Raw genomic sequence first — 26,844 nt, forward strand, 5'->3', positions numbered from 1 at the left:
CATTCGTGCTGTTTTTTTTTTTTTTTTTGGCGAATATTAAGTCATGGAAAGAATATTCGCATATAGTAACTATTTATAAGTCCCATCGATTAGGATAGCTGCGACAATTTTGTCGTTTACATGCCACAGTTTATAAACATGGGTATATTAACATTAACTGATATTGAAGTGGACGAATGGAAGGTCGGGAACAGCCTTCACGAGTCCAGCTGAATTTTCTTTTATGCAAGGTGCACCATAGTGAAAGGCAAGGAGCTACATTTCACGAAAGAAGCATAAAAAAAACATAATTACATCTCTACACTAAAACTCAAGATATAGTTGTGCCTTGTTAGCTCTGCGCCTCAAGTGACATATTAGGGAGTTTTCGTAGATCGTTGTCGCCGTCCCGCGACGCTCTCCGCTACCCGCTCCGATAACCGAAACTCTACAGCCACGGCCATCGGCGCACAGGCGCAGTGGCGGCTACCTCGTTGCGGAGGGCTTAGCGGAGGGGGAAACGCGGTCTACGAAAACTCCCTCATAGAGAGCTTTCGTAAATTAGGGAGTTTTCGTAGATCGCTTTTGCCGTCCCGCAACGCTCTCCGCAACCCGCTCCGATAACCGAAACTCTACAGCCACGGCCATCGGCGCGCAGGCGCAGTGGCGGCTACCTCGTTGCGGAGGGCTTAGCGGAGGGGGAAACGCGGTCTACGAAAACTCCCTCATAGAGAGCTTTCGTAAATTAGGGAGTTTTCGTAGATCGCTTTTGCCGTCCCGCAACGCTCTCCGCAACCCGCTCCGATAACCGAAACTCTACAGCCACGGCCATCGGCGCGCAGGCGCAGTGGCGGCTACCTCGTTGCGGAGGGCTTGGCGGAGGGGGAAACGCGGTCTACGAAAACTCCCTAATAGGGAGCTTTCGTAAATTAGGGAGTTTTCGTAGATCGCTTTTGCCGTCCCGCAACGCTCTCCGCAACCCGCTCCGATAACCGAAACTCTACAGCCACGGCCATCGGCGCGCAGGCGCAGTGGCGGCTACCTCGTTGCGGAGGGCTTAGCGGAGGGGGAAACGCGGTCTACGAAAACTCCCTCATAGGGAGCTTTCGTAAATTAGGGAGTTTTCGTAGATCGCTTTTGCCGTCCCGCAACGCTCTCCGCAACCCGCTCCGATAACCGAAACTCTACAGCCACGGCCATCGGCGCGCAGGCGCAGTGGCGGCTACCTCGTTGCGGAGGGCTTGGCGGAGGGGGAAACGCGGTCTACGAAAACTCCCTAATAGGGAGCTTTCGTAAATTAGGGAGTTTTCGTAGATCGCTTTTGCCGTCCCGCAACGCTCTCCGCAACCCGCTCCGATAACCGAAACTCTACAGCCACGGCCATCGGCGCGCAGGCGCAGTGGCGGCTACCTCGTTGCGGAGGGCTTAGCGGAGGGGGAAACGCGGTCTACGAAAACTCCCTCATAGGGAGCTTTCGTAAATTAGGGAGTTTTCGTAGATCGCTTTTGCCGTCCCGCAACGCTCTCCGCAACCCGCTCCGATAACCGAAACTCTACAGCCACGGCCATCGGCGCGCAGGCGCAGTGGCGGCTACCTCGTTGCGGAGGGCTTGGCGGAGGGGGAAACGCGGTCTACGAAAACTCCCTAATAGGGAGCTTTCGTAAATTAGGGAGTTTTCGTAGATCGCTTTTGCCGTCCCGTAACGCTCTCCGCAACCCGCTCCGATAACCGAAACTCTACAGCCAAGGCCATCGGCGCGCAGGCGCAGTGGCGGCTACCTCGTTGCGGAGGGCTTAGCGGAGGGGGAAACGCGGTCTACGAAAACTCCCTCATAGGGAGCTTTCGTAAATTAGGGAGTTTTCGTAGATCGTTTTCGCCGTCCCGCAACGCTCTCCGCAGCTCGCTACGACACCCGGAACTCTACAGTCAGGGCCATCGGCGCGCAGGCGCAGTAGCGTCTTCTTCGTTGAGAAGGGCTTAGCGGATGCGGGAACGTACCGTCAAAAGTCAGCAACGCCCGTAGGTTTTTTTTTATCTTGGGAGTTTTTGTAAAGGTCGTTTAAATTAACCGGGACATATGGGCTAGAAGGGGAAGGTGTGACGATCCCTCGAGCGGGAGCAGTCCCGTTATTCAGCCTACAAAGCAGATTGCAATCCGTGTGTTCTCTTTTTACAGCGGAGCTGTTAAAGGGATACTTCAACGAAATTTGAAATATTCCCGTCGTGTTCAAAAATAGGTTGAATATGATCCACGATATCCGTAAATGACAATCGCACGTTTGTATTTTGAGCCTGGGTGGCTGTATTTTTCGTTATAAACGGCCCACTCTGGCAAGCGCTCGGAGAAGGCCCAGCTTAGAGCACGTGACATCTAACGCAATCGTGACGTAGGTCGTCTCAAGACGAGCAAAGCTACGGCGAGGCTGACGTCGAGAGGATGGCCTAGTCGTTCCAGCCACCGAAGCGGCTGCTTTTGTACGAATTTTGATTGACGGTTTAATCTTCTATAATCTTCTAGGGGGACAATAGCGACTTCTGCGACACACAAAAGTGATTCTCGGGAAGAGGGGAGTTCCTCCTTCCCCCCTTCTCTCGTCGTGGCCGGAGAGGAGACAACCTCCGTCACTAGCTGTCAAGGTTCCTAGACGAGCATTACAAACGAGGCGTTAGCGACATCCACCAGGTGCTCTTTGCTAATCGTTTAATTCGTTTTAAAATTCCTTTTCGAGACTTTTTTAACAAGATATTGGTATGTTCCATGTGATACTGCTCTTTTGAACACATATAGACCAAAAAATGAGCGCCGAAATTTCGTTGTAGTATCCCTTTAAGGGATAGTTTCCCCAAGATCGTGTCTGCCAGCAAACAAATGTCAACACAACACTCCGGACAGCTACCGCCGTCGCTCATAGATGGCGGCAACCTCTCCAGCCTTTCCACTCAGGCTTGCCGACTTGCGGCCGACCATTACTTCATTCCCACCATAGTACAGCTTTGCTGGTCTTCCTTCTTCACCAGAGGGGTAAGGCTGAAAGCTTTTTATTATTTGTGTGTCTGTGTGTGTGTGTGTGGGGGGGGGGGGGGGGGGGGGGGGTTGCAGCAACTGCGTCCTGCACTCCCACTGAGTAGTGTAGAGTGTGGTCGAAAGAAGAAGTGATCTCGGAGTTCAGCTCCGAAGGCTGAATCACAGGATCAGGATATTGTCCGTAGGGCAAAGCGAGCTATTTTCATGCCCCCTTCTTCCAAACCACCTACTAAGTACTGCCTGCTAAAATGACTTTCCGTGAGCACCTCCCCGTTACTAGAGTAGGTAGTTAGCGGGCGTTGATTTGTACGCCCATTTCTGCTCATAAGTTTTAAGCGCTGCTCCTAGGCGCCCGTTTCCTCGTTTCGCAGCATCGGCGTCGCTGTCGGCGTAACCGCCTCGCAATATTTAGCGGGAAATTGAATTGGTGTTGAGGTAACGTGACGTCAATATTGCCGCGAAATTTAGCGGAAAATATTTACCCTCTAAGTTTAGCGGCAAATTTTTCCTGCTGTTTAGCGGGTTAAGGAGGAGGAGGGGAGGGTACGGAGGGCATACCCTCCCCTCCTCCTCCTCAAGAGCTGCGCTCTAATTTCGCATTACAGAGATTTGTAAACGTCTTTAATTTTTTTAGAGAGTTAATGCCCCGTGAAGCTTATTACACCTACAGTAAAAAGAACGGTTGATCATACGAGAGACGACTATAGTCGGTTACAAGTCAAGAAGGTAGGAGAAGCTCCTCCCACAAGTGTGATGCGCCCGTTTCAAATCTCTCCGCAGTCGAAAAAAGAGTTCACTGGAAACGCCCCTTGTTCCGCCTCTATGGATTCCCACTTGTCTCCGATCCCACTTTTTAAGAAAGCGACCTTTGTATTCATCGGAGAGGGGACCGAGCCCCTGAAAGCAGCCTTTGTATCCATCGGGGGGGAAGCTAATCCCCGAAAGTCGTATTTGTTTCCGTCGGTGGGGGAGAACTCTAATCTCCCTCTCGTGGCTTCCACAATGCTAAGTCAAAGTCAAAAGGTAAAGCAAATATGTACAGAAAGGCAAGACCCTCCTCGCGCGTTGGCCGCGACGTCACGGAAACGGTGGGACGCTATTGGATGCGGAGGTGGCGGAGGGATATCCGATTCCCTTTGAGGGGCATTTGCCGCTACCTTCTTAACCTGTAACTGACTATAGCTACGCCCAAAAGAATCATGTATCCAGTGTCCTGGGGCAGCTAAATACCTGGCCGAAAAAGCTTTAAAGATATTTCGCGGTTGTCGCCCACACCCTCCCTGCTCATCGCCGTCTCTTCTGACGTAATGCAGAAAAAGAAGAGCCCGGGGCGGACATTTGTGCAGTTCCCAGAGAACCGACTTTACTATGGTAACACATATGGTTCAAGGAGATCAGAAATAACACTCACGAATATCGACATCATCATTGTGTCATCTGTTCAATAAAAGCTCGTGACATATCACGACGAAGATGTGTTGAGAACCAGGGACGTCGGAAAGAGGGGGGGGGGGGGGGGGGGGGGGGGGGGGGGAGGCTCAGCGGCGTTTTATTTCCCCTCCCCGAACTCCCCAGAATAATACTTGGGTGGAGGGGGGAAAGGGGGTTATGACGCCAGGCGCTCGTTACGAAGTCATCACGTGCGTCGCGATGATTTTGAATATAAAATAGAAATTGCCGCACACGACGTAGTGAACGGAACAAATACTAACTCGCTAAGATAGTGTTCTCACAGGATATTGTCACGAATGACGATTGATGAGGCGGTGAATAACTGGAGAAAGTTAACGTTCAATGGGGCGAACTTGTGCCCAAAACAAAATATAAAAAAGGCCAGCGTCGTAGGCGTCGATGTCGGCGGAGCAACACGATCCAGCTCTGGGGCGAAACTGACCCCGGACCGCCAAGCGGAGCATCCTTTGTACCCGCGTGGGTTAAATGGAACGTTAGGCGTTGAACGTTCGGCGCGTAGAACATTCGTAACTCGATCAACGAAAGGTTCTCGAACTTAAAGGGACCATGAAATGATTTTAAAATCGAATTTCATCCACCGCACGTCGTAAAAGGTGTGAAAAGAAACACAAAAACACAAAACTAGGGAGCCAAAAAAAATTATTTGCTATAGAACTTTTAAAAGAAAACTGGACTCTTTTGCGCCTTCCTTCCTTCGCCTGTTCACTACGATGCATGCGCGGAAATGGAGCACGTCAGCCAAATCCAGGTCGCCTATTGGGTAAGAGCCTACCTCACCAGCACCGCGATCGTAAACAATAAATAGCCGGCGAATGTTTCCTAAAAGTTTTGTTAAATAATATTCAGATCCACATTTTGTAGCATAATTAGAGATGTGTGGCGAAAATTGCCAAATTTGTATTGTATTGTATTGTATTGTATTCTGCGGCACAATCTCTTTGAAACGAGAGTCGAAGTTCGACACGCCAAAAAAGTTAAAAAAGAAGAAAAGGAAAGAAAAGAAAGAAAAAAAGGGGGAGAGAAGGGGGGGGGGGGGGTCGTCAGGGCCCACCATCTGTCGTCGATGACCCCTGGTGGGCGGAGGGTAACAGCTACACGATCACGGTGGTCCGATCGGTACGCGCTGACTTCTCGGTGCGCAAATCACCGTCGCACTTTCCACCACGCCTCCAGTCTTTGCCTAGAACAGGCCACGTGGTCATGTTCGTTCGTGAAGCCGAGTGCCTGCTCGATGCGGGAATCCCCAATGGGCGCTGGCAGGAGCTTCTGGCACGTGAGCAGCAAATGCTCGGTGGTCTCTTCGTCTTCTCCACAGGCGCTGCATGTCATGTCCGTCACGTTGCTGTCAAACTTTCGACGGTACTGTCTTGTGCGCAGGGCACCACCGCGGGCCTCGATGAGTAGGCGACTTCCCAGCGTGTTTTTGCAGAACGTTATTGGAGCGATCTCGGTCTTGAAAGATGCATACAAATGCATGCTAGTATGCTGTTGCATTCCCAATATCCAGCGCTCCCTTTCGACAGCCTTTATCTGCGTTCGCACTTTACGCACCCAATCTTTTTCAGCTTGAGGCTCATCACTCATGCAAAAGGCTCCAAACTTTGTGCCGAGGCGGGTGACACGATTCCTCCACGTCGAATGGATGTTCTTGAGGTGAATGTAGATGAAAAGTCGCCGTGCCCAGCGGTCTTCGTCCATATGCCGGAGTCGCGCGTAGTACTCTAGCTTGCTGCTGGCTTCTCGTGCCTCGAAAGATGACCATCCGACGTCTCCTTCAACTAGCTCGTTGGCCACTTGTCCATGGCATCCCAGCGCTTGACGTCCGACATCTCTTTGGCGTCGTTCAAGATATTCACGAAGCTCGCTGGGTATGCCAATGACAGAGTTTCCAAAAGTCAGCCCGGGTACCGCGACGGCCTTCCAAAGTTCCCTGGTAACGACGTATTGGTCGCAGCTCCAGAGGCACCGTCTTCGCAGTATGTTTCGCTTACGCACTGAGGACGTCCTGAGGTTTTGGTGATGCTCAGCGAGGTAGTTTTCTGTAGCTGATAGTGTCACGCCAAGGTACCTGTACTTGGTGCAAACAGGGATCGCCGCACCCTGTAGGATGAATGGTACAATGTTCTCCTCCTCGCGGGAAAAAATAACTGTCGCTGACTTGTCAGCATTGAAGCGTAATTGGAGTTGATCCGCCTCGGTCTCACATGTGGCCAGCAGTTTCCTCATGTCACCCAAACTGTCGGCCATCAAGACAAGGTCATCAGCGTATGCAAGTCCAGGTAGCCGCCATGTAATCACCTCCCCGTGTTGGAGATGCGTCAAAGAAAAACCGATGGCCGTTTTCTCCAGCGCCCTTTCCATGCTAGATGCATACAACATGTACAGTGTCGGCGACAATGGACAACCCTGTCGTAGTCCTTTTTCAACTATAACCTCGTCAGATTTCACACCGTTGAAAGATGCCGTCACAACATTTTTATCGTAGAGCCGCTGGATTAACGTCACCCAGGTTTCAGGCATATTAAGCTGTTTTAATCTTTTTAGAAGCATGGTATGAGGAATGCAATCATATGCTTTCGCTATATCAAGGAAGCAAGTAATCAGTGGTCGCTTCTCCCTCCGTGCAATCTCGATGCATTGCGTCAACGTAAAAAGATTATCTTCCAAGCGTCGCCCACGTCTAAAACCGTTCTGCAACTCAGTCAGTATGCCGCTCTCCTCGGCCCACTGTGTTATACGCCCATTAATTATGGTCGCGAACACCCTGTAGGCAACCGGCGTGACCGTGAGTGGTCGGTAGTCGTGTAACAACTGCTTGTTGCCGCCTGTCTTTGGAATGAAGGAAACTCTACCACGTCTCCAGTCGCTGGGAATCGGGTCATCGCCGCAGCAGATTTGACTAAACAGGTGTGCCAGGTGCTCTCGTGCGTCGGGTCCTAAACCTTTGAGCACCTTGGCGGAGATTCCATCCAGCCCCTGTGCTGTGCTGCCGTTTAGCCGCGCCAGTGCACGTTCTACCTGAACACACCCCACGACTGTTGCATTTTGGTCGACTGTGGTACTCTGCGGGGCATCTTCTAAATGCGGGATTTCATCCCTCATGCCTTCATGATCGCAGTTCATTTGTTCCGTCCCAAAGAGAGTGTAGAGATATTCACCCAGAAGTTCTTTTATGTTCTTTACCTCACTTCCATTGTCCGGATCCACCAGTTGGGGAGAGCTGTCTTTCCCATCTAGACTACTAATGTAGCGCCAGAACTTCTCTCCGGCTTTTTTTCCGCCCTTTCGTATGTCTGCCATCTCCTTGCAGTCATGTGCTTGTTTTTTCTTTTCAACAATAGCTTGTGTTAGTGCCTTGCGTCTTTGGTACTCCTCCCAGAGTTGCAACGTCTCTGGACCTTTTCCAAACGACTTTAGTGCTTGGCGATGTTCTCGGTTCGCGTCTTGTCGGTACTGAATCGATCTCCCGATTTCAGCGTCCCACCATGGGACAAGCCGTCTTTTTCCTTGGGTGCTCCTTGCCACCGAACGCTTGGCAACTGCCTGCCTAAGTTCCGTGGCGTATTCTTCATACGTTGCGGCCTTCATGCGTTGCTCACTTTCTTCGAAGTCTTGACATACAGCCTCGATATCCCCCTCGCGCAGCCGAAACGCCAATGCGCGCTTTGGGCGACTGCGATGCCGTTGGATTGCTCCGAAATGTAGTATTATGGTACTATGATCGCTGCCAACGCTCCGTTCACCATTGTCGTCCACAACTATTTTTTGAAGGCGGTTTGACAGCCTCTTGGAGGCGAGGGCGTAATCAATGCAGGTTTTTTTGTCCCGCACCATCCATGTATACTTTCCTTCACACTCTTCTCTCAGGTTTAATATCTCCAAGTCCAAGTCTTCCGCCAGTTGTCTCAACATGTGTCCATTCTTGTCTTCGCGGCTGTCCAGCTCAACCAGGTGACCATTAAAGTCCCCCATCAGTAGCACGGAATGGCTTCGTTCCAAACTTTGGACGTCGTGTCGAACGCAGTCTAGAATGGCCTTGTTTTCATCTTGCCTGTTATTTCCCACCGAAAGATAAATGGCACATACAGCTGTCGGTGCGTTCCCGACTTGTCCTTCCACCCATATGTGCTCTCGGCACCTTTCAAATTTCCTGACCCATGCTTGCCCTTTCTGAGGCCATAGTAAGCCCACACCCCCTCCCCGTCGGTTGCCTTCCACCCTGTTACACCCAGCCCAGCACCATGAAGGGTCCACTGGGGGCTCTTCAGCGTCACGCAAGTGAGTCTCAGCAACCCCAAATAAAGAGAATTGTTGTTCACTGAGCAATATATATAACTCATTCCACTTCCGTTGACGTCTTGCACCATTCAAATTTAAAAAACCAACGATAACACTTCCTTTTTGTCTCGTTCGACCAGGAGGCAGCGGTAGTTCGGAAGTCGTCGTTTGCTTCTTGTCCATACCCCCTAACACTGCATTCCCGCCAATTGTTGGCGGACTAGGCGATTCACCATTTGCGCAACCTCCAGCGGCGTCATGCCTGCCTGGTGCTGGACATAGCCAGGGAATAGGGGTGACTCCTGATATGTAGGTAGACCCATTCTCAGTGTTGACATTGGATAACTCTCTCTGTCTTGCATGGTCACCCTCGGCCCTGTCATCCCGCCGCTCTGGTGTACAGGAATAAGGGGCACCCCTATCTCGGGAAAAGTAGGGACCTGGGACAGTTGTTCGCTTTGGGGTTGCAGCATATACTCCGGCTGGTTGCTCAGCGGAGGTTGGTGTCCTTTCACCTGAGTCTTCAGTCGTAGATCCTTGACGTGAGGCACTCCGATATGGGGGGGTCCAACAGTCATCCCTGGGATGTCGTAAGTAACGCACTTTTTTTGCGACATTTCTGTGCGTCCCATTTGTGGGTAGCTCCCATATCGCCACGGATCGCTCTGATACTGGCTTCCGACCTTGTCCCTATGCTTAGAGTGCCTTCATACACACGCGCGCTTTTGCTTGAGTGGTGACATCTCAGCCATTTTTCCGCCCAATTCTCTTTTTATGCATTTTGAAGTGCGCGCAATCCGGTGTCACTCAGCTCGAGCGCGTAGCTTTGGCTGATGCATAGACGCCATCTTACCGCCCAAGTCACGCACCGAGTGCGCGAGAGCGTCACGCGCTGGTACATTCCGGACAACAATGGATGTCTTCACCCTGAGACAGACAGACATGAGGCGTTGGCCATTGAGGAGGGGGAGGGAGAATGCGTCAGTGTTGCCTCCATTGCGCTCTTGCCCAAAGAAAAAATGTATCTGAAGAGAGCGGCACCTCGGATGAACCAAGTTGGGACCCTGTGACTCCAAGATCCGACCGAGAAAAACGAGGGTGACACCACCGGAAATATAAAAGACAAAAAGAAAGACATTTTTCAAGATCCAAAAGTCGAAGAAGACAAAAACTCCACCGATCGTGAGAGAAAAAAAAAAAAAAAAAAAAAAGCAGTTTTTGTCTAAGCTCCGACTGAAGTAGTAGAAGCTACCCTTTTGGGATGGGGAAAGTCGAAGAGGTGGAGAACACCACGGTCCGTGAGAAGAAAAAGGAAGTTTAAGTATAAGCCTTGAAAGAAGAAGAAGAAGCTACCCTTTTAAGGATTGGGTTGAGGAAAAGGAAGTGTATATAAAACAAAGGGTTGATAGTCCAGCAGTGTGTTTCTTTCTCTCTTCGTCGCTTTCCTAACGTTCAGCTGGTAATCAGTAAGCATCTAGGCACCCTACCTATGCTGAGAGCCAAGCGCCATCTATCGTGTGGTAAACGAAGCAACTACTGCGCGTGCGCAGTAGGGCAGGGCCGACTTAGAACGGTTATTTCCTTTGGTTTCCTTCCTCTCAAAACTCTGACTGACTGAACGTTTATTTTTTTATGTGTTCATCTCGCGCGTGCCGACTTCAAGCAGCAAGAAAAAAAATGTACTTAAAAAAGACCACGACGAACAAGAACGCTGGATCCACAAACACCCGAGAAGAGCGACAACAGCCGCGAATCCCGCTCCGACGAAGCTCTCACAATATAGGCCTAGCAGGCACTCCGACTCGGCGCAGCGTTGCTTCGTCGCAAAACCGTCTGCCTGCCTACGACCGGCTGGCGTGCTGAATGGAATATGCCCGTGCTACCCTTGTGGACCCTTCCCGTATTATAGTTTGATCGCTGACCTCAATTTTAGATTAAGAGGTGAGGTCAATCTCTTCCCCTTGTTTTCCGAGGCAGTGTTGACGAACACTCGTCGAAAAGAGACCCTCGTCGATTCTCTCTTCTTGTTTTGTGTGATATAGAGCTGAAATAAACGCTGTATGGATTACCTTCGTAACACGGTATGTACTCTTTGTTATTGGTATGCCATTTTTATTCTGACAGACTCCACGTCACTGTCGAGCTGTAACAGTTCGTGGGAGGTATACGTGCAATACCGGTCCAACCTTTCTTTGCCGAGTGTCGCGTCAGTATCGAGTTGCAAGCGTAAAAGATCGGTCCCGAAGCGCTTACCAACAGCGCGAATACAGCACTTCCATCAAACGCGCGCGTCCGCTCCGAGTGTGAACAGGTATTTACGTGGCTCTTGCTGACACTCGTAGTTCAAACGTATCTTTTTTAACGTCGGCTCGCTCCTGCATCTCCGAGACCGCGAAAAACGCCGCGGCAATTTGTTTCCATCTACGTCGCTTTGCAAACGACTGACACTGGCCGCCTTTTACCAACAATGACAGTTGGGTTGACTTCTGAAGTCTTCACCGGAAGACTCGCTGCACTTCCCAACAGGCATACCGGTGTATGGGACTAGTCCCATGCTGTCGCTGTAGCGCAACGTATCTCATTGAATTTCGCTCGGCTGCGATGCGGCGATGAGAGGCGCCGATTCAGAAAATACGTCGGTGACATCGGCGCAGTAAAACCTACCGGCGCACCCCAACTCGTCGCCGCTAACGCTCCCATCTCCTACCGCCGAGAGAACTTCCGGTTCCGGAAGCAGCGTACGTCACGGCTTCTTTTGCGGTCAAGAAAAAGTCGATATTTCGTTAATTTTTTGTGCAGAAGTTAATAAACCGAGACGAAAACGGATGCCTGTTCGGCATTCAGTGAACATTGACGGTTTAATGTAAAAGTTATCTGGAAAAAGTAAAAAAGTCATTTCATGGTCCCTTTAAGAGAATGTCAAGTTGAAAGAATAAATAAAAGAGTAGCCCGCTCCCCGGAATCGAACCTGCAGCTTCTGCGCGACAGCCAAGCACGGTAACCATTTGGCTACACGCGCGCTCACTTTTCGACTGTGGAGTATTCACTGGCGGCCATATCCGTGTGTGCTGCTGCTGAGCGCGTGCTGACGGCAAGCTTCCGCAGTCCTTTTGGAGCTTGCATTTAGCACCATCAAGAGTGCCGGTCTTAGCAGGCTATTAACGTGAGCTCGTTCTGAGCATGCGCTCTAAACATCGCCCTCAAATATGGCGTCCAGTGAATACCTCCTATACTTCTGGCGCCCCTGGACCCTTATGCATTGCACACGATGCGTTACGTTCAGCTCAGATGCAAACCAGGCTACCAGGCTACTGCTGCCACGGCTTTGTCTACACGGTGAAAATCTTCAGAAGCGTTGAAAAGTGGGATTACGGTGTAATTTTCTAGCAGCCGTCTGCTGCAGGTTCAGAATAACAGGAAATGCCATCCGCACAAAAGCTCCGCTTTCCGTGATTGGCTGTTTCCTCCTTTCCACTCGCCTCCTCTCCAGCGTTCGCTCTGATAAAGTGGAAAGAGTGGACAGCTTTGACAGTCTTTGTGGGAGGGCCTTGCAGTGAAGTGCTAAGGAGGAGGGGGCTACGAAAGACTTAAGGGTCCCGGGTCTTTGCAGATTAAGAAAAGCAGGACAAGACCCCAGTGGCGTATACGCCACTGGGGTCTTGTCTCGCTTTTCTTAATCTGCAAAGACTATAGTTTTCAATTTAGTGGGCCATGCATTAGCTGAACGCGGTCTCATGGTATCTACTGACAATCTCAAATTATAGTAGAAATACCTTTGCGATTTCGCCGAATCAAACTGAGAGTGTGTAATTGGGACAAATACTCCGTCACGAGGCGGCCATCGTTCTGAAGGTTTGCGCCATCCGTGACCTTAGTAGAGCGCAGGCACGTAGCCAGGATTTTGTGTCCGGGGGGGGGGGGGGGGGGGGGGGGGCGCCCATGGCAAAATGCTGTATGAGGGGGAGGGTGAAGAGGAGGTCCCAGCAAAATGGGGGGGGGGGGGGGGGGCCTTATTCCCCCCCTCCCCCCCTGGCTACGGGCCTGGTAGAGCGATTCTACGGCCATTTTAAACCGACCCGCCATTTGATGCCCGCGCTCCAAGAACGTCCAAAAAAGCTGGGTCAACCCTTTCCGACCTTACACAAGGAAGCCCCGCCACGCTCGCTGCGACCCCCTTTTTGGCCGCCCCTTCGCATTCGACAATATATAAATACATCTTTCTCTGCCAAGGACATCACCCGCCGACCACCGAAATCATTGCGGTTTCTCTCCTTTTCTGTGTGTGTGGACTCGCTCAGGCCTCGAACCTCTCCCCCACTAGCCGCTGGGTAACCCAGTGCTCCGTAACGTTCACATTTCCTCGTTGAGGTCAGTGACCCTAGATCGTCTCTGGACGTGTCCGTCGCCCAGTTAGAGCCGGACACGAAGCGGCAACATGTTGCAAACACTTGTCGTCTAAATCCCACTTGTGGTCCCACGCGGCGACCGCAACCGGCGACCTCCAGCATCATGAAGTGGCGAAGCTCCTTAACCACCCTCGCACTCCTCCACTTCCGCCAGCTCGACCGTGCAGGAACCACGACTTATTTTTGTTTCGTTTTCTGAAGAAGCCAAAGTGAAACAAAACCAGGTTCCCTCAACCGAAACCGGAATTCGTCCCGGCCCCAAAAGCGGCACGAAGCTTGCGAAGCGAGAGAGCGCCAAGAAAACCAAAAACAAACACCAATCTATGCGGGACGATGAATTAAAGACGAGTAACTATAAAGCAACTACGCGTCCTAATGTGCATCTGTTGTTCACGATCTGTTGACTTACAATACTCTAATGCCTGCGTTCGTGAGATAGTCACAGCAGGCGTGCGCGGATCAAGTAATGATTGCTCACTGACACAGTGACACATCTGACACATCTTCAGTGTACTGAGCGGCCTCTAGGCGTTAACACGACATGCTAGAACGTCACTCTCCATATTAATTCGTCTTGGCAGGCAGCTCGTTTAGGCCTCTTCTTCCTTGCTCCGACATGTATAATAGAGCAGACAGGAACGATAAACGCACCTTTCTTGTCGCCGACTGGCAATGCCGGAAAAATCCAAAGATGTCCCGATGCTTGGTGCAAAGTTCACGGAACTGTTGGGTTCTACTAGTCCAAGTTCAAGAAAATTTTCTGCCCAAAATTGTCACTTTTGGAGCTCATGAGTGGCTCGCGCTGCCAGAGTCTCGGCCGAAACTAGAACGGCGCAGAGCTTTGAACTTGCTCGGTGGCTTTCCCGTTAGGTTTTTCCCTCGCTCCCATCCCCGACGAATTCTTCTTTCTGTAGGAGAGAGAAGGCGCGCAAAACCCAGTTGCGTTTCTTCTTTTTATTTTTATTTTATTTATAGTAGCAGGGTGCCTGGATTCACTCCCTCCCACACGCCTCGGAGGGAAAGGGAATCACAAAGGCCCGCTCGTTAACGCACCAAGAGGTGCGAGCTACCATCGTATATCATTTGCTTGCTCGCACGAAGCGTTTGCTTTAACCTTCTTTTCATCTTAAAATAATAATAATAATAATAATAATAATAATAATAATAATAATAAACCTTTATTCAACACTGGAGGGTTGCGGCACCACGGAAAGGTCATAGGCATGTACCTGAGGCCCGTGGTTCCACGAAGGTGTCGACGAAACTCTGTCATTTATAACATTCTTAATTATGCCGGGAATGAAACTAACTTATAAGTAAACTGATAACCATTAGTGAAAGATACAGCCTTTCTGCTGATGGGTCATGGCAGGGATCGAGCTGAGTTACCGCGTGAATGTCAACATTAGCGGTTAAGACAGTGTTGGGTAAAGCATCTCTAAAATGTATTAGTAATTAGGTACAAAATAAATGAGAGGTTATGTACTTCAAGTAAAGTAGTAAGTACACCAGGTGCGATGTACTTAATATAAAGTACTATAAATGCAATGTACTTTCGAAGTAAAGTACAAGTAATTTTTAACACAAATCTGCCCTTTAATTTCCCTAAACAGCATTTTTTTCTTATTTTTTACTGTATGCATTGTTTGAGGGGCACCCGGGGGTGCGTCAGTTATTTTCGGAAATGGCGGCGAATATTGGATGCATTGAGTTATTATAACACATTATAATAACTCTATGATTGGATGACACCAAGTGACTTCTGAGTTGACAAAGCATTATTTTGTGATACAAATTTAACAAGACCAAATTTGAGGATTGTACTTTGAAGTTGGGAATTCTACTTTCCTCAAAAAGTAAAAAAAAGAAAAAAAGAAAAACTTTTATGAACGTACAAGTACATACTCAGAGGCAATGTACTTCAGGTAAAGACCCACCTTGAAGTAGTACTTTGAGTACAATGTACTTAAAGTACGTCCCAACGCTGGGTTAAAGCCATAGCAAGTCTTTGTAAACGAGTTCCCCTGATGACACATGAACCTGTTCCAAGTTTTGGATTAATAAATAGTGCACAATTTGAGCGGAGACTTCAGACGAGCGCTGTATCAACTACGGCCAGTGCGACGTCACGCTGGGCTGCCTTGTAAGTTGCCCTTACGTTTCCAAACTCGAATGTATTGTGGTCTATAGGCCTGTTTCTCTCGGCCAGGGGGCGCTGTAGCGTTCTCGAGACGCGACCACAAACGAGGCGCTTCCGCTAGCATCCGCGAGACGCGACCATTGAATGCTGACGTAAAGTGGCGCCCCAGCGTCCCATCACCACGGGGATAAACTAGCGTCTGAGAACTTCCCTCGGCGTCTGCTCAAGGTTCACGCGCACTAACACAGCGTTTGAAAGGACGCAACGATACGGACAGTGGAAACGCGACCTAAAAATATCCGATGCTGCTCGCCAGAGGCGTTGTTCAAAAACTTGAGAGCTACACTTTTATTGGCGGAAATGTGCTTTTGTTTCAAGCTTTAGTTTCCAAGAAAAGTGACTCTGCAAATCCAATTTGGTAGGCCTTATTTCTAGGGGTGTCGCGAACCGGCCGCGGTTCGAGTTCGACCAGGTTCGACTTTTTCGAACTTTTAGTGGAAACTTGGACGAACCTTGTATTGAGGTTCGACTCACGTGCGCATGCGCGACAGGCTGGCCAGTTGGCTTCGGATTGGATGGTAATGGCTAAGAAATGAATTAAGTGCAGCGCTGATTGGCTATTTCAGTCAATACAGTACTAAAAATTAAGTTATTAACTTCTTCAGTGAGGAGAATTAGTTTCTTTTAATTGCAGCTGTTCACAAAATAAAATAACCCTTTGCATAAAAAGAAATTTCTCCAAACCTAGAGATGCTTGTATTAAGGTCTGGCCACACTGTACTCAAAGTCGAACCGGTCGAATCTGCTGAAAGGTTCGAAGGTTCGTCGAACCGGTTCGACTGGGTCGAACCCCGAAAGTTCGACCAAAAAATCTGGTTCGACAAAAGTTCGCGACACCCCTACTTATTTCCTTGGAAAGCGTGTCGCATCCAAAGCAGATCAGTTGACGAGTGCTACACAGTGGACAGATGGCGAAAGTTATTGCCTACTTAAACAAACAAAAAACAACACATTTATTTGTCCACCCTCAAATGAATTCAATCAGTTCAGTAAAGCTACAGTGGAGAAAGCTATGATGATAATAAAGCGTACATATTTATTGAATATTAGAGAAATACTAAATGCCATTCGATTATAAATCTCGAGCACAAACCGCACAAACATACTATTTTCTTAATTAAAAAAAAAAGTTTCACAGATCTACTAAATTAGATGGTAGCTAGTGCCACCTGGACTCTGTCAAGCGAACCGAATTTAAAAAGAAGTTCTATTATTTTTCGTTTTGCATATTAACGTTATTATTACTTATTTTTAGAAATACCACGATGCAACTTATGACATTGTTTACGTGCAGTGTTTACTTCTTCATCAGCCGAAAGCGTTGGCCGAAAGCGATCTCCCTCCACTAATCTCTACCCGGTGCACTGCCCTCGAGGCCAGCTGAAGCGCCGCCGTCCAAACATTGCAGAGAAAATCAACGGCAACAACTTTATCACTTGACGCAGTTCACATCGTCGTTCCCGGGGTTATGTGGCAGCGTCAACATCGCCGCAGCTGTTATTTCTGTCCTACGTAAGCGCCGGCGCTACCGCAGGCCAGAAGCGCAGTCGTACTTGCGTGCATTCGGACGGAATTGCACACAGAAAACGCTCCGACTGCCTTGTTTATGAGGCACAAGAGGGACCATGTCAAAGCTCTACAACCCAGTCACTGCCTGTCTCAAGAAGGTATCGGTCTTCTCATGGTTTCAATTAATTTCATTTTATTTCGGCACCTCTCCGCTGTACTCCCCGTCATACACCTGTCGTAAAATGCAACTTCTTTTTATGCAGCCAATGCGTGAAGATACGTCGACCGGGGACAGCGACAAAAAGAATGATGAAAGTAAGCACGAAGTGTCGATTTCGGCGACTATTAGTAAGTCGGGATGGCATTCGCCTTGTGGCAGCTGCAGACGCTTTGTGGTGCTGCGTAGTTTGTACGCTTTAAAGCTTTTCCCACTATTTTCAATCGTGCATACAGTTGAGGATGAAATGAGCTGGAACGCATGACATTTGCATTTGCGCGTTGTCAGCTCTTGAGGACTGGGTGTTCACACGTGCGAAGGTAGTACATTTAACCCCTTCCCTCGAAATATCAGCACCTAATTTTAAGTTGTTCCAACTCCAAATTACACACAAACTGATCACTCTTCACACTATCCTTGATCCATGCATTAGCCATTACAGAAGACAATGCTAAGAGTTGTTAGTTAAATGTTTTGCACAATTTTCATGCAGACAAGTCTCCAGCATCAAGTCCAACCAGCGGAGAGGCTCCCACAGGTTGGATGAGAAGCATAACGTCGGGATTATACAATGCCAGTGTCGGAAGTGTCAAATGGGTTGCAACGACCACCTACAACGTTGGATCTGGTGTTGTCAGCACAGGATCCAGCCTGGCCCAAAAGGCAGTCCGCAAAGAAAGCAAAAGCAAGAACGAGTGATCTCTACACAGTTGTATCCTCACACAACAAAACAAAAATAATCAGGGGCAGGTTTGCAAGTACACATTGCAGCTGCGGAGCAACACACGAGACTATGCGGCGAGCAGCAAGTCAATGTTCCATCCAGTACCGACATTCCCATCCTTTCCTTTTCAAGGTTGCCAAAATAGCAAGCTGTGGATCAATGTCTCATTCGGGCTAGGATACATTTCCGTCTTTTGTTTCCAGTTTTTCAACTGGCCGAGAGATGCACGTGGATTTTTCGTGGCGGTACTAATGTTTGGAATAGTCGTGCAGTGCTGTGAAGTCTTTCAGTATATGTACAAATGCTTGTGAATTGCAGTGCTGAACTGCAGAAAGTGCCTTTTTCAGACAGTTTTCTGTATTTCTACATGGTAAGTGAATTGTCATCTTCAGGTTCTTTGTCAGGTAAGGGGGCGGCTGGAATGCTAGTTGCACACCTCTGGAGATATGTTGTTGGCAGGGTTGTTATATGGATTAATGCTGTTTCAAACAGATCCCCAACAATGTCAGAAACCTGTGCAATTGAATGATTAAAACCGGCCAGATACATTGTTGCATGGAAAGTCCTTTCATTTAACTAAAATCCTCTGCCACGTTGCAGCTTTGTGGGTACTAGCCAGAGTTTTGAGGAATGTGGCCGGTTTCAGACTACTTGGGTCCATTGGATGTTTCTAATACAAGGGAATGCCACTTACCTTTGTCCAGCACCAAGCTCACCACTTTCAAGTACCCAAAAAAAAAAAAAAAAAAAAGCAGTCATTGGCAGCATGTGCTTTTTGCTTGGAGGCACTGCTACGTTTGACAATGAGCAAGATGCCACAACTAGCCTTTTGTGCTTTGCTGTTTGATACGAGTAGGGTGTACCATGCCCCTTCCAGGCCCTGAAAATTTATCTAGTCTCCTGCTTCTCATGTTCACTATTTTTCCATTTTTTCGGTCCATTTACATACGAAACAGCCCAGGCTAAGGTTCTAGTCAGTACAAGGAAATAAACTGCAAATCCCAATTTCGTCTACAGGTCTACTTGCATGAGAGTATGTGTGCTGCAGGAAAATCCGAGGAAGTCAATTAAATCAATGCGCCAATTATGTGTCCAACTGAAAACCAGCGAAACCAGGCGCAGTGTTGTGCAAAACAATTTTAATCAGAATTTGCGCAATTAAGGACATGTACAAAATGAAAGTCTTGCAAACTTAACGTCAGATGGGCAGCAATTTCACCAGACGGAACGGTTAGAGGAACGAGTGAACTTTACAACCAACACCCTTCTTCCACCGACAGTATTGTACGCACAATTTCCGAAAATAAAACCGGCATCTGTCCTTTGACAGACGTCCAATGCTGTATGTACCTCCGTCCTATTTACACTATTTACAACTCGTGAGGGGTGATTATACACATATATATATATATAAATAAAACCGAACTGAAGGATGAGTCCAGAATGTTCTAAAACTGGGAGAAGGGTGGCACGGAACGAGTCCCCCACACTTTATGAAAGCGGGGGTGGGACAGTGAAGGCTCTGCAAAGTTACTTGCAGCCAGTTTAGAGCTTCAGGTGCTAAGGCACTGCGTCGCCCTGTTCCCATACAGTGCTGCCACAGCTACGACGATGGTGCTCGCAAGCCTGCCTCGGACGAGGTGCGAAAGCTGCTGGGGCGGTCCAATCGTCGGAAATAAGTATGGGCAGGCCTAGAAAGGGGAATCCGAAATGGTCCTTCGGCACAAGTTCCCGCGTCAAAGTTTGCATCGGCTAAAGACTGCGACCGCGACGTGTGAACCCGGAAAGACGCGCCCCAAACAGGATTCATAGAAAGAGAATGTATGAATTTTAAAAGATTAAAAGGACGACGGGGAAAAATGTTTCCCCCATGTTAAAGAGAAGCGCCGTAATTAAAAACATTGCTTCCAATTTAGGGACAGCTGTGTAAATTCATAGAAAGAGAATGTATGAATTTTAAAAGATAAAAAGGATGACGGGGAACAACGTTTCCCCCATGTTCGAGAGAAGTGCCTAAATTAAAAACGTTGCTTCCAATTTAGGGACAGCTGTGTAAATTCTTAAAAGCAATGAAGGACGGAAATTAGTAGTTATAAAAAAAATAAAGGGACAGCTAGAAGGTTATAAAAAGTAATGATGAAAGGGGGGGGGGGGGGACCGCGCCACACTTCCTCCTAAGGCGAGCGAATTCAGGCAATGGCGACGTTCTCGTCGTTGCCTCCGTCGTCGGAATCTTCTGCGAGCGCGGCCATTGCGGCTGCCTTGGCGCGCATCCGTGCCCTCGCATGGCTGCCAGGCGGCGGCCTCTCGCCGCCGATCCGAGCTTCCCTGCTGCCGTCCCGGCATGGCTCCAGCACCAGTGGGTTCTCCCGCAGCACGTCCCCGGGGTCCTCGATCCGCACCCTCGGCACCACCTGCTTGGCCTGCAAAGAGACGCGTGGGGTGACCCTGCGGTGGCCATGGTGTGTGGAACGAGTGCCTAACCTTTGTTTCACCTTAAGTAAGAGCATGGTCAAAGACTGCAGGATGTGCAAACGCATACACATACTAAATGCGCAGGGTCACGGTCGCTACGTTTGATTGGAATAGCTCGTGGGTTCTCAAACTGGGCTCCCCAAGGTCCCTTAAGGGTCCCCCAGGCCACCTTTAACAGTTCCCTAGGCTTGCACATCTTGCTTGTTCCAGCCCCCAAGTATAACATCCTCCAGTTTAAGCACTAGTATTTTAGAGCGGAGCTCTTAGGCACCTGTTTGCATTTATAATGATGTAACCGTGAGAAACGTGAAAGTCCCAGCAACACAGCTCCTAGACAGCCACCCCACAGAGAAGCCCTCTTCCTGGCGCTCTGGCCCGCACATCAGGAACAAGTGCGCTTGGCCGCTGCTCTGAATGTCGGGCGCTGCGGCCGTTTCTGCTTTTCTCGGTGCCGAGGAGCATGGCAGCATGGCAGCATGGCCTCGACCACAACCTCGACACTAGCAAAGCGTGGCCGTCCACACCAGTACATTGCAAACAAACTAAGGGAGCGGAAGATTAACATTCATGCTTTTGCATTCACAAATCATAAGAAGCGCTTAGGCGTCCTCGGAATTTTAAGAGGTTGACGAGAACAAGGCAGGGAAGAGCTTCAGATGTACCGCGTCCAGCACAAGCTTTCCACCTTCGACGGCTCTCCAGCGCCTTGTGCACCTGGAGCGCGCGCAGTGAAAGCGCGACAGAAGGCATGAAACGCGTGCCAGAGGTTGGGAATTCGAAAGACATGCCCCGCCATTCTAGTTTCGTCCGCGAATATTGGAAGCGTGCGACGAGACTGAGGTTTCACGGCGCGGCTCGTAGCAGAAGCATTTCGCGTACGTCGCACGTAGCAGTCAACCTTTGTTTCCAGGCAAAGTCCGCCTGCCCAAGCACAGCACCATCCGAAACGTTTGAGGCCACGATCAGCACTACACTGACATTAAGACGACGTCCCCTCACGCGCCGGTGAAAACGGCCGCAATCATCTCGATTCCAGTTTGTTTACTCGATCCGCACCGGTAAGCGAGGAGCAATCCAATAATAAAGAGGAGAGGAAAGTGCTTCTGTAAATTTGATCGCTTAGTGAATATTGTCCCGTAGCGATTTCTGGACCGTCGAGCGCACTTCGTAGGGGTGTATTCCGGCACAGATAAACGAGAAACATGGCAGTGTGTTGCAGTCTCTGGCGCTTACAATTGTGGGGGCATACCGTACATTGCCGCACATAGGTCGACCTAGCGCCACTAAGTAAGCTACGCTTCAGAGTAACGACACCTGCCCATCTTGTGACTTCAAATCATGGTTGCCAGTTATCTGAAGTTTTATCCGAAATTGCAGGAAACGCTTTTTGGTCCTCCACAAATGTTTGAGCAGTTTGCGACAAGGCAAGGCAATATTACATGAGCTTCTTAACACCAAATCTAATGCTGAGGAAGTCGCACTTAAATCGCGACGATCGGCAATTGCATCCGCTCTAGACAAGCACCAAGATGGCGATGCCCACAAAAATATCAGGGAACATAGTGCCGATACTCTAAGCGTAGCTGATTTAGTGGCTCTAGGTCAATTTTTTTAGAGATGGGTATCTCAAATTAGAAAATCTCAAGAATAGGTATCTAAACGAAAAATATATATATTATATAGGGTGTCCCAAGTCATCAGGCTCGATATAAAATGGACCGTAAAAATCGACGCCTGCACGTAGAAATTTAAACTTTATCAAAAGTGTATTTCACAGGTCGTTTTTTTTTTCTCCAAGATTACAAAGCGTAGCTCCGTTTCTGTAAAAAATAGGGCCAAAAAACTTGCCCGGGTCTACGGCAGGCGGCTACGCAGACGATTAAGTCGAGAAGCGGGGCGTGTGATGCTCGTATCGACAGCTGGCGCTACCTCCATATTGACACTGCTCGCGACCACCGTGGTTTATTAAAATGAACAAAAGCTTTTTGTAATGTGCCTCTGGTTAAATAATAAATGCAGATAATAAAAGTAAAAAAAAGAGTTTGCATAACGACGGCGCTTTCGCTGCCAACGTATTTCGTCCGAGTGTCGTCTGCTTTCTTTCGCTGGTCGGCTACACCTTCAGACGTAGCTCCCGACGCCATCTATCAGTACGAGTGCGTAACGCGTCCCGGAACTCAACTTGGTCGTCTGCGTCGCTGCCCGCCGTTAACCCTGACAAGTTTTTTGGCCCCATGTCTTACAGAAAGGGAGCTATGCTTTGTAATTTTGCAAGAAAAAACTAACCTGTGGAATGTACCTTTGATGATAAGTTTAGATTGCTACGTGCAGGCATAGATTTTTACGGTCCATTTTAGATTGAGCCTGATGACTTAGGATACCCTACATATTACATATATTTTTATTGGTTAGATTTTGGGGGGTTTTTAGGCCTGCATTCGGAGTCGACCTATACGGGGCGCAATGCACAGCAATTGATTTCGAGCTTTAAACGAAACTCTTGTGGGTTGAACGACGCGAGAACACATACGCAGCAACATTGGACATGGATACGTTTTCGAATGTCAAGGTGCCAAACCTTTACTCCAGATCGAGATCAAGGAACACTGCCAAGGCGCGAGTGGGGCCACTCCAGGCCTGAGCAGGCAGATGCAATGCGGATGCCGTCGCTTGTGTAGCTGCCGAGGCGGATCGGCGCGCCCCCCTTTACATTTCACACCCTACCCAATAGGACGCCTCCGGAATACCGTAACAACGAGATGTCACTCTGCAGCTTCCTGAAAATTCCCTTTGAACATTATTTTCGCTTTTAGGAGCCCGTTTATACAGTTGACTTCCAAAGCCAGAGTTTAAAGGGGAGGCGTCACCACATTCGAAAGCTCCGAGAAGGGGGGTGGGTGGGTGGGAAGGGGGGGGGGGGGGGGGGGGGACTCACGGCCTTCCGCTTTCTGCTCTCGCCGGAGGGGGCCTGGCCCGGGGCCTGGCTGGTGGCTTGGCTGGAGCCAAAATCATCCAGTTCCTCGAAGTGCTGCCTCCGGGAGAGCAGCGTCAACTGCAGCGTGTCCATGCCGGCATCGAGGACGCCGTCTGTGGTCAGTGCCACATTGCGGTTGTTTGCCTGCAATGGCCGCAGCAACAGAGATTGGCTTGTGCGTTCGTCCTCTTTTCTGCAGCCGTTTAGGGTGCGGCCTTCCGTGGTCTTGCCTAGCAAGTTATTTTAGACTGAGTGACACGCAGGCACATTAGCGAGCCAGCTGGTTACCTAGAGGACCGGCTATCGAGATACTTGAAGATGTTTTATTACTCTTGTAAGATTATTGATCCCCTATTTTATGTTAAATAGCGCAACTTAAGGATCTCGCTAAATCCCCAACTTCACGATTTCCGTAGAACTTCCGTCTCAGTAAATATACATCAACAGGCTCGGAAAGCCCACCAAACGAAGCGACCGGAAGTCTCTCGGGAGCCAAGGGGCGGCTTGCGTTTGTAAGCAGGAAAAGGGTCTACAGCCGGGTAAAAGAGCCGAATAGCCGTAAGATACTAAATGCACGGCCGCACAAATGGCAGGAAACACGGTTAAATCACCGCCGTCATTTATTTTTCCTCGAGGACCCGCATGGGTCAAAGGAAAGGTGTAGCAGGACAGAAGGAAAGGCGGCCAAAAAAAGGGGAAGGCGATAAACGCCAACAAACAAATGCAGACAGAGCGAGGGAGGCAGAGAGCACTTTTACCAGCTGCAAGGAGGCCACGAAGTAGCGTGGCACCTCCCAGACCGGTCCCCCTTGGACCACGGACCGGAAGGCCATGCTTTGCTTGCTGGGACCGTCGCCGAAGCGATCCAGCAGACGACCGCAGTAGGTGCGGATGTCGTAGGGCTCCCGCTGCTGCAAAGACACAAAAACATATCTAGTGAAGAATCGTTCGGGTCCACGGCACGAAACAGGTACGAGCTGCAATGCCAGCCACAAACCGAAATGGGAGATATGGACGAGGCAATATCGAGGGTCAGAGTAAAGTAGCAGAAAGATTCGGGGGCAATTTTTTTCGAGATCCAGCGTAAGAATTCGCCATTAGATACAACACCCGGCGGGCTACTTGGCCGGGGAGAGCTGGCGTGCAAGGCAGTTGGGCGACCGGCACACCGACAATCTACGTCGTAAATTCTAGCGCTGGGTTCCTAGGAATCGAGGCGCCCCCAGAGTCCCTTCCTGGACTCCCCAAGCGCCAAAATTTTTTCGATCCTCCATGCTCCACAGTACAATCACTTTCCAGTTTTGGCACTACCTCGGCAGATCCTTCGGGCACTACGCAGCTCTATCGTAACGACGCCAAAACCGAGAGGAGTTTGCTGGCTGCATTCGAGGCAGACGGTCGTAAAGCAGGAAGAAAAACGTGCGAGAAGGACGCCTTAACAAAAATGTGAGGTGCAGACTAAAACCCAGAACAATGTCGCATACTGCCAGTACAACTGGTGAGCTGCACGCCCCACATCATGGTGCGCGGCTTTCCAAGGCATGGGAAAGGGCGACGCTTCGCAATATGCCGAGCGAGGGCTTGTCTTTGACACCGGTGCTGGCAACCCGGGTATGGAGGGAACTCGGGACTGTTGTAGATTTTGTAGTCGTCGACGACGAGAACATGCACACTCTGCACGTCCCGTCAATGAAAACAATATTGGGATGCATATACACGAAAGATGCCCGACGAAGCCTCTTTCCTAGCCCGTGTGCTCCCTTCGATCTTTCCTCTCCCCTCACCTAGGGCTTACCTCCTCCTCCTCCTCCAAGGTCGGCCGGATCTTGTTCTCCCACTCGGCCACCCTCTTCTGTAGATCCGTCAGCTGAAAGCTGTTCATGGGCTCCTGCAAGACGCAAGCAGAACAGGCCGTCAAGCTCACCCGTGCCTTTACATTGCGTGCATAGAGGGATCGCGGAATCTCCTACCTGGCACTCCCGTAGGTAACTGTGGACGAGCGTGCCGTAAGAGTCCTTGTCGGAACCCTCTTCGGAGGCAGCTGCGGTAGCACCTGAGAAAGTGAAAGATGCATTAAAATGCCTCCGCTCAATATCTCTAGAGCCACTTTGTTTTTGTCGGAGCAGAGCAGCAATGAATTTCACGCTACAACGGCATCAGCACGTGCCGTCGGCACGTAGTGCCACCGACGCATGCGGAAAGAGATGGGAGGTAAGACAGGACGGACGATGACGGCGTAGAAGCTGTGAATAATGGTTTTGTTGAAAGAGACTAATACACTCGAGGATAGTTTGTGCAGTTGCGACTGCCTACAATTTTAGAGGCTTAAAACCGTTTTTTAAGCCTCTTGGGACCGCTTACGACTAGACGGCCAGTTGCAGGCAGCCACGAGAGGCTCAGTCATAAGCAGTCTCATTCGTGTGAATCAACCTTCACCGTGTGTATGAGTGCGAGTTAATTAGACAGAATCACGAACAAAACAAAAGTAATGAGCTGTTCGACTACACGTTTATTAAACTTGTCGCCACCCGAAATCGGGGAATTGAATGTCCGATGGAAGTACAAAACCTTGTCATGTCCGATGGAAGTACAAAACCTTGTCTTGAGCATTGCTACATGTTTGGAACTGAATCAGTACTGCAATGAGCTTGAAGTTCAGTGGAATCGTGACATAAGCAATACACGAGTACAATACGCATTCTCCTCTCCAATCCTCGAGTTGTACAGCATCTGCGGGAATCTGAAGCTGCCAGATCAACGTACGTTGGAGATTACGTGCTTCTTGGAATGTACAGAACAGTTGAGCAACCCAGAGCTTATTTAGGTCTCACTTATTTCTTTCCACAGTCAAGGTGCAAATCCCAGTGATGGAAGCGGCACCAAATCTTCTTTAGCAGGTAAAATTTTGGTTTGGAGCAACCACCGACGCTTTTTGGAGCATATGCCAACATCTGTTAGCCCGCCACCTTAAAATGTGATTGCACTGCTCATGGGTCCATATCTGATAAAGATTGAAGCTTCCACTTTGATACTGAAGCATATTACTCACTATCTTTTGTAGTAAAAATAGATAGGACCCAAAAATAACACAACCCCCCTCTAGAAATGAGGCTCAGGTCAAAGTAGGTTCAATTTACAATGGGTATTTACAAAATGGTTGTAAAATGAAGCATAGCTCAACGCTTCGGTTTATATAAAGCATCTCTCCCTCCCTCTTTTACACTCTGTAGTTAATTTTGCTTGCAAATATAACTCCCGTGAAATTCCCGCAAAAATCAACACACCTGTTGAGATGCCTATTAAGGGGGGACACGGGCTAGAGGTTGAACTTCTGAACTACTCAAGTGATGGGGATGAAATTTGCAGGGGAGATTTAACTTCAGATGTAGGTGCACTGTGCAAACTTTCAGCCTCTCTAGCACAACTTTACATAACTGCATAAGAAGATGTGTCACTCTTCGTTAAGAAATCTATGATATGCAAATGAAGCTATTAAGCATCATTTTAACTGCTTGAATATAAAGTTTGGAATGTAGGACTTCGGGCTATCTCGTTTTTATAACTCAAGTATAAATATTTCAGGA

The 26,844-nt window shown here is 49.2% G+C and overlaps 1 protein-coding gene and 1 non-coding gene across 4 annotated transcripts in view; one reads left to right on the top strand and one right to left on the bottom strand.

Moving 5' to 3' along the window:
* Positions 1-12,023: 12,023 nt before the first annotated feature.
* Positions 12,024-17,979, top strand: LOC115325968. Its single transcript, XR_006076622.1, has 5 exons — positions 12,024-12,091; positions 16,770-16,873; positions 16,973-17,028; positions 17,134-17,185; positions 17,581-17,979. It is a non-coding gene; the product is annotated as an uncharacterized LOC115325968 (transcript).
* Positions 17,980-18,751: 772 nt separating this feature from the next.
* The window catches only part of LOC8023236 (condensin-2 complex subunit H2), a 34,990-nt gene continuing 26,897 nt past the window's right edge, over positions 18,752-26,844 (bottom strand). For all 3 annotated transcript variants that reach the window (XM_029986681.3, XM_029986680.3, XM_040498453.1), the window contains 5 exons: positions 25,231-25,313; positions 25,056-25,148; positions 24,019-24,171; positions 23,222-23,404; positions 18,752-20,234 (listed from right to left, as the gene is read on the bottom strand). In XM_029986681.3, the coding sequence (XP_029842541.2) occupies positions 20,001-20,234; positions 23,222-23,404; positions 24,019-24,171; positions 25,056-25,148; positions 25,231-25,313 (746 nt within the window). In that variant the 3' untranslated portion in view covers positions 18,752-20,000. The remainder of the gene's footprint in view (positions 20,235-23,221; positions 23,405-24,018; positions 24,172-25,055; positions 25,149-25,230; positions 25,314-26,844) is intronic.

The sequence above is a fragment of the Ixodes scapularis genome, unplaced genomic scaffold (genome assembly GCF_016920785.2).
Source record: "Ixodes scapularis isolate PalLabHiFi unplaced genomic scaffold, ASM1692078v2 PGA_scaffold7__128_contigs__length_106722199, whole genome shotgun sequence".
Taxonomy (NCBI): Eukaryota; Metazoa; Arthropoda; class Arachnida; order Ixodida; family Ixodidae; genus Ixodes; species Ixodes scapularis.